The 7,378-nt window shown below is 58.9% G+C and overlaps 1 protein-coding gene across 3 annotated transcripts; it reads right to left on the bottom strand.

Moving 5' to 3' along the window:
* Nucleotides 1-789: 789 nt before the first annotated feature.
* On the bottom strand, nt 790-6,907 carry LOC135881115 (phospholipase A and acyltransferase 3-like). Of its 3 annotated transcripts, none has more exons than XM_065407626.1 (6): nt 6,820-6,907; nt 5,231-5,356; nt 3,981-4,105; nt 2,317-2,419; nt 1,750-2,018; nt 790-1,092 (listed from the first exon to the last, which is right to left on the bottom strand). In XM_065407626.1, the coding sequence occupies exons 2-6, from the start codon at nt 5,331-5,333 to the stop codon at nt 991-993; spliced, it is 702 nt and encodes a 233-aa protein (XP_065263698.1). In that variant the 5' UTR covers nt 5,334-5,356; nt 6,820-6,907; the 3' UTR covers nt 790-990. The 3 variants fall into 3 exon arrangements, with proteins under 3 accessions (XP_065263698.1, XP_065263699.1, XP_065263700.1); XM_065407627.1 differs by lacking the exon at nt 6,820-6,907 and adding an exon at nt 4,223-4,384 and having other exon boundaries at nt 5,231-5,318; XM_065407628.1 differs by lacking the exon at nt 6,820-6,907 and adding an exon at nt 4,223-4,397 and having other exon boundaries at nt 5,231-5,285.
* Nucleotides 6,908-7,378: the final 471 nt, after the last annotated feature.

A 7,378-nucleotide genomic window follows, 5' to 3' on the forward strand; every position in this document is an offset into this window, starting at 1 on the left:
TCCAGAGGATTAAAACACTTGGGGATCCACAGCAATCTGGTGTGTGGGTAAGAGGGGGCTCAACTAGAGCTGTGACACTGGAATAATGGGGCCCCGATCTCATTTGGGGGCTGGGCAGCACCCAGAGCAATGGGGCCAGAATCCTTAGGGGGGCTTCTAGACAGCAGGTGCAGTCTGAACCATTGAGGCTGCAGCCAGTGTTAATTCCAGGACTCCAGCTGCCCTAGGGCATCTCATGGCTGTGGGGACACCAGGAGGGCTAACCTGGGATGACAAGGGGTGACCTTTTAAAAAGCACCTAAGTCCCATTGACTTTCAAAAGGACTTAGGCTCCTAATTCACTTAGGGTCAAATTCTCAAAAGCACCTATGTTATTTAGGGTCAGACAGTCCAAAGGTCAGATCCCCCACCCCGTTACCCCTCATGGCTCGGCTCCTACACTCGGACCTGGGGTCCCCTGCACCTGGACATGGGATTCCCTCACATCCTTCCTCCCACCAGCTCGGCCTCTACCCCTGGACCTGGGATTCCCTCCCTCCACCCCGGGGCTCGGAACATCACGTAGGCTCACAAAGAAGCAACCAAGATGTTCTGTCCCAGCAGCTCCCCCTGTGACCCAAATGGACAGCTAACCCCACCCTTAGAGCCCCCTGTTCTCCTCAGCAAACCCATCCAGCTCCACATAGCGCCCCTCCCCGGGCAGAAAGACCCCAGCATAGGCCAGCTGCCCCCTTGGTTGAATCCACCACATCCCCCATCACCACACAGGCCACGACCAAGGTGACTTTGTACCAATCTCCTGGTTTTATTCTTGTGCTGGTGCCGGCGGGGGGTGGGGGTGGGGGGGGGGAAAGGTGTTCACCCAAAAGAGGGGACAGAGCAACACATACGAAGTTCCCACCACACCCCCAAAACGGCTGCAAAGTCTCTTCTGCTTGGATCAAAAAAACACCAAAAAAACCCCAAACCCCTCCGATCCACTCAAGTCCGTTACTGGTTCTGGCGTCTTCTCCTTTGGACTGCAACCCCAAGGAGGCCCAGAGCAGCCAGCCCCAGCCCAGCGACGCTCACCCCCACCAGGACGTCCCGCACCTGTAGGACAAGAGAGGAAGTGAATCAGGAAGTGGTGCAGACAGGCCGAGGAAGGATAGCAATGGGAGGCAGTGGGGCCTAGTGGCTAGAGCACAGGACTGGGAGACAGGACCCCAGGGTTCCATTCCCAGCTCTGTTGGGTGAGTCACTTCCCCCTAATTCTATGCCTCACTTTCCCCATCTGTAAAATGGGGGTGATGATACTGACCTGCTTGTAAAGCACATTGAGCTCTGCAAACGAAAAGTGCCTGGAAGAGTGAGGGATGATGATTGCAGAGCAGTAGGGGTCTGTAGAGCTGTCTGGACCAATTACACCAAGTTATACTGGATGCTAAATTGCCCCAGTGCAGAGCAAGGAGGGACCAGTGTCTGCTCTACACAGTGTGGGATCCTGATCTCAGCCCTGGGCCCCTCGATCCCAAATGCCCCGCATCCCAGCATCCTTTGCCTCTTACCCCCCGAAGTCAGGGTCATTACAAAAAGTGGAAACAGGCAGAGAGAGGGGGAAGTGAGTGGCCCAGGGATGCTCAGGATGATGAGCAGAGAATCCAAAAGGCCTGACTCACGGGTCTTCCTGCTCTAGCCACTAGACCCCTCTCAGAGGTGGGGAGAGAACCCAGGAGTCCTGTCAGGATGACAGGGAGCCAGCCCCCGCACCTGGTCACTCCTGGCCACGCCATATCTCAGCTCAGTGACGAAGTGCTCGCAGTTCTCACTGGTGACTTTGTAAAGCATCTCCTGGCCCACCAGCTGCTCGGCGGCCCGCACGATCTTCCCCGGCGGCAGCGGGGGGAACTTCCTGTCATGCTTGTTGTTGACCCGATAGCGGTGCCTCCCCACCACATCCAGGAGACGCTCCTTCTTCACCAGGGCCTTGTTGGTCAGTGTGGACATCAGGCTGGCAAAGCCCGCCCCGGGTATCTCACCTTGGGATGAGAGAGAGACACTGTGAAGAGTACCTGGGAATGAAACCCAGGAATGCCAATTCCCACCCCCCTCTGCTCTAACCACTAGGCCCCACTCTCTTCCCAGAACTGGGGATAAAGCACAGGTATCCTGACTCCCAGCCCCGCTGCTCTAACCATTAAGCCCCCTTCCCCCCAATTCTATTCCTTTCTCAAGTCGTCTTGCTCCATCGAGCACAGTGGTAGCACTTTGCACTGGTGTGAACAGTGGCGTAAGGGGGCTGGGCAATGGTGAAATCAGGCCAGTCTGCTGCCTTACTGGGGGGGGCCAGGTGAACAACGTAGCCGTCTCCCACATAGATGACCCAGTGCTGGTATCCGAAGCGGAAGATCTCAATCAAGTCCCCCAGTTCCAGCTCCGCCTGCAGGGGAGGAAAAAGGGGAGGGATGTTAGGGTCAGGCCCGGCACAGGTGCACAATATGGAGGGACGTCCTGCATGATTCACACAGGGGTTCACAGTCGCACAATGCAAAGGATGGTGGGTGTGAAGCCAGACTGTTGAAATGGTGACAAAATTCAGGCAGAGTCTGAAAACGTGCCAGTCAGTGCAAAAAGCAACGCCACCATGTGGGCACACTGGGGCAGGGAGAAGTTAGGCCACAGGGAACCCCATAAGAAGGCTTCTTTATGCTGTAAAGGGATACCACCCAATTCCCATCCACCACTCTAGGTTCTCTTCAGAGCAGTGGATTGGGATCAGGAGACCTAAATTCTATTCCCAGTTTGGCTGCTGGCCTGCGGGGTGACCTTGGGCGAGTCACTTCCCTGCTCGATGCCTCAGTTTCCCCATCTGTATAATGGGGCTGATGACATTGACCTCCTTTATAAAGCACTTTGAGAGCTATGGATGAAATGCACTGTGTGAGAGCTAGGTGGTCTTATATTATTATTACATCAGCCTCGTTGGGGGGAATATTGTGCCTTATCTCCTTTTCCATCATGTTGGATCAAAGCTTCCAGGCAGGAGAGGCCGTCGTTTCCAGCCGCTGGAGCCCGGCTCCCCAACCAGGGCCTCCTAGCAGTGGGAGAGAGACACAATGGGCTAAAGTGCTGAGGTTGGAGAAATGCCAGAAAGCAGAGGAAAAAGGGAGAAAAATGCACAAGTGCAGCAAAATGAGAGCCAGCGGGCCCCGGGCTGCATGACACGTGGCAAGGCCATTCCAGACCCAGCTTGAACTGCAGGGTGGGGGTTGGCCAAGTCAGCAACTGATCTAACCTTTCTTGAGACCTTTCCACTGCGCATCTTTCCTGTTCCGGGTTTGGCTGCCATCCAGACTCAGGGAGTCGCTGGTCGCTTTCCAGGGGAGGCTGGGTGGTCTAGTGGGGAGTGAACTGGCTAAGACGCAAGACACTTGGTTCCTAGCCCCAGCTTTGCCGTGAACAGGTCTCTGACTTTGTTTCCCCTCCTTTGTCTGTTTTGATTGTGAACTCCTGGGGGCAGAGGCTGTCTCTCAGTTGGGAGCCTGTGCAGAGCCTAATCCTAATCTCAGTCCTGAGTGAGATCAGGAGCCGGGCACTGCACAGACCCGCCACTGAGATCAAGGCCCCCCATTGTGTGCCAGGCAGTGTGCAGACCTCAGCAGAGATCAGGGTTCTGTACAGCACAACAGACCCTGACCTGAGGTGTGGGGAGGCGAGGAGAAGACACAGGGGGAAGTACAGAAAGACCCATTGATTTTACAAGGCAGGCACCCAGATTCTACAGTGCTGGGCAGCAGGATAAAACCCAAAGCTCAATAGATAGCTAGGGCCCAAGTAATTATGAATGATTAGTAGTACTGCTTATTCCTACTGTGGTAGCATCCAGGATCCCCAGGCACAGAGCTGGACCCGGGGTGCCGGGCTCTGCCCAGACACACAGTGACAGCATGGCGGGTGCAGCACATTCTTGCCTAGGCCCCGTTTGCGCCTACAATGCTCACAATGGCAGGGAATGTTTTCAAGGAGCCGCGGGCCTCTGTTTTCGGGCTTCTTTTCATCTCGTCGTCTGCAGGCCTTAGGGTCTCGAAGGCAGACTGCGCAGAGCCACAGCTCACTGCAGATGCATCTACAGAGACAGAGACAGGGTGTTGAGGCCGGGCTGCGGCCCATGGGTATAGGGAGCTGGGTGGGGGCTCAGCCTGCTTCCTAGCCATGACAGGCGAGCGCATCACAATGGGGTTACCTTGGTGGCAGGTCACGGGACTGAATGGTCCACGCAGGCTGCGGCTTACGCCAGATCTCACTGCTGTAGGGGAAGACACCTGCAGGGCAGATTCAGGGAAGCCCCTAGCAGCAGGGTTAGGACAGTCCGGCCAGATCTCCAGTCATCCAAGCGGATCACCCCCTGGTAATGGGAGCTGGGATGAATTAACATGGGGGGAACTGTACCCTCCCTCCTTTATCTGGTTGAGGCAGCTGATCCCTGACACGCTGGGATAGAGCCTCATCTTGGATGAGGGGAGTCTCTCCCATGATCCCCACTGTACATACATGGTCTGGTTCTCAGCTGTGGGGCAGGAATGGGGAGGACACAGATGAGGCTTTAAGTCCCCTCTGCACTTCCCATATTCTTACCCCCCCACTTCCTAGTGTAAGGTAGAGCAGCCTTGAGCCTGCTGTAATTTACACCTGGCTTCCTAGAGCCTGGAGAATAGCCACACCCTCAATCCACCCCCTACAACAGGGGGCAGGGGCTGGTCAAGAGTCCAGAGAGCAGTCACATGCTAGCCAGGGGGGTGTTTCTTGGAGGATCATTTCCACTTCCCCCATTCAGGGCCGCCGAGAACAGGTTCGGGCCCGGGTGAAAAAAAATTTTCAGGTCCCCCAGCAAGGGCGGATCGGCTAAACAGGGCCGACGAGGGGGGGGAGGGGGAAGCCGGGCCCAGGGCCCCCTTCCGGACTGCCAGGCCCCGGTAATTTGTACCGGCTTCCCCCCCCTCTCGTCGGCCCTGCCCCCATTTACACTGCCAGAGTAGGTGATGGGAGCCATCTGAGCCCTCATTGTGCAGCTCTTTGAGTCTGTGGGGAGACTCTTGGCTGGTTCCCCCCCTCTCCTGCTTTGTGCCTCACATCACCAGTCACACAAATGTGACACACACGTCCAGCAGCACTGAACCTTCGGATTGCACAAGTGAGGGAGTGGGGAATCAGGCTACACCCACCCCCCTTTGCACCTCCCACTGCTACTTACCCAAGGGTGCCTGTGTCACACACACTCCAGGCAGCGCTTCATGCTCGCTTTGCCCCAGTGTGCGCGGGGGGCTGGGGAGAATCTGTCTTTCTATCGGCTCCATGAGCCCCAGACGCTTTCCCTTGCCTGGTGTGAAAGAGAAGAGAACAGTGGCCCTAATAACCAACCGCCAGCCCAGCCACCAGCTCAGCTCTGGCACTACCACCTGACGAGGCACCTATTTCCAGCCAGCAGCCCCAGCCCGTTCCCAGCAAGGATGGAGAACTCCCAACTTGAGCACCTGTTGCAGGGGATGGAAATGATCTTTCCCCAGGCAGCGAGTTCACTAATGGGTCAGGGGCCTGGGAGGAGCAGGTGCTGGGGCAGGGGAGGGAGGATGCTGGGAGCCCAGGGGGCAGGTGCTGGGGGGTGGGGCTCTGGGAGCCCAGTGGGGATTGGATCCCAGGGCAGGGGGTGCAGGGCACTGGGAGCCCAGGGGGAGTGAATCCCTGCTATTGAGGGGAGTGCGGAGAGCCAAGGAGAGAGCTGGTCCGGGGGGTGGGGGTGTCTCTGAGAGCCTGGGGGGAGTAGATCCAAGGGACAGGAAGAGCACTAGGAACCCAGGAGTGTGTGTGTGTGTGTGGGGGAGAGATACTGGGGGGGGGGGGGGGAGCACATCCAAGGGATGGAAGAGCACTGGGAGCCCAGGAGTGGGGGGGGGGGGAGATGCTGGGGCGGGGGGAAGCACATCCAAGGGATGGAAGAGCACTGGGAGCCCAGGAGTGGGGGGGGGAGATGCTGGGGGGGGGGGAGCACATCCAAGGGATGGAAGAGCACTGGGAGCCCAGGAGTGGGGGGGGGATGCTGGGGGGGGGTGGAGCATAGCCAAGGGATGGAAGAGCACTGGGAGCCCAGGAGTGGGGGGGGGGGGAGATGCTGGGGGGGGGAACACATCCAAGGGATGGAAGAGCACTGGGAGCCCAGGAGGGGGGGGGGATGGAGCATAGCCAAGGGATGGAAGAGCACTGGGAGCCCAGGAGTGGGGGGGGGGGGAGATGCTGGGGGGGGGGGAGCACATCCAAGGGATGGAAGAGCACTGGGAGCCCAGGAGTGGGGGGGGGGATGCTGGGGGGGGGTGGAGCATAGCCAAGGGATGGAAGAGCACTGGGAGCCCAGGAGTGGGGGGGGGGAGATGCTGGGGGGGGGGGGGAACACATCCAAGGGATGGAAGAGCACTGGGAGCCCAGGAGGGGGGGGGGATGCTGGGGGGGGGTGGAGCATAGCCAAGGGATGGAAGAGCACTGGGAGCCCAGGAGTGTGGGGGGGGGGGAGATGCTGGGGGGGGGGGACACATCCAAGGGATGGAAGAGCACTGGGAGCCCAGGATGGGGAGGAGGTACTGGGGGGGGGGGAAGCACATCCAAGGGATGGAAGAGCACTGGGAGCCCAGGGGCAGCGGGGCGCTGGGAGCCGGGGCGGGGGCAAATCCAAGGGATGAGGAGGCGCTGGGAGCCGGGGGAAGGTAGGTCCCAGGGCAGCAGGGACTGATACCGGGGGGGGGTGTGAGGGGACGGGTCACAGGCACATTTTCAGCCAAGCCCCCAACAAACCTGTCCTCCGGGGCGCGCGGCAGCGGGTCCCGGGCCCAGCGCTCCGCTCCACGGGTGCGTCATGAGGCCGACGGGGGCGAACGCGGCGGGGCTCAAGCTTGTCAACAGCGCAGGGCGTGGGTCAAACTGGCTCCTCCCAGCACGGCGCTGGGACCAGCTGATCCGGCGCCTGGGCCCTGCTCCAGGCTGTGGGAGGGAGCAGGGCAGCCGGCTGCCCCCCCACCCCGGAGCCAATCACGAGACGCGTTAGTCAGACACAAGTCATGGGGCTCAGCCCAGGGCAACCTGGGTGAGGCTCAGGCCTGGGTCAGACTAGAAGATGCTCCCATGGTCCCATCTGGATTTAAATTCCAGGAATGCAACCCCAGGCTCTCATTGCAGAGCTGTAAATGACAGGGACCCCAGGGGCCAGGGAACCCCCCATTCCCGTGATGGGGCATAGCAGGAATCTGGGGTAAAATTGTTATTGTAATCACCCCCACCTTCAATGGGGGCCTTCAGGCATTGAGGGGAAAAGAAGCAGCAGAGATTCCACGAAAAGCCAGTCTGGGCTTCACTA

Source organism: Emys orbicularis, chromosome 7, assembly GCF_028017835.1.
Source record: "Emys orbicularis isolate rEmyOrb1 chromosome 7, rEmyOrb1.hap1, whole genome shotgun sequence".
In the NCBI taxonomy this organism is placed as follows: Eukaryota; Metazoa; Chordata; order Testudines; family Emydidae; genus Emys; species Emys orbicularis.

Bases quoted from the DNA above. Each gene is read 5' to 3' on its own strand.
- LOC135881115 (XM_065407626.1), bottom strand. From the start codon at position 5,333: ATGGAGCCGATAGAAAGACAGATTCTCCCCAGCCCCCCGCGCACACTG. The intron at 2,420-3,980 runs GTGAGCATTGTA...CCTCCCCTGCAG, and splicing joins TGAAAACATTCCCTGCCATT to GCGGAGCTGGAACTGGGGGA. The intron at 1,093-1,749 runs GTGCGGGGGCTG...CTTGTCCTACAG, and splicing joins GCGTGGCCAGGAGTGACCAG to GTGCGGGACGTCCTGGTGGG.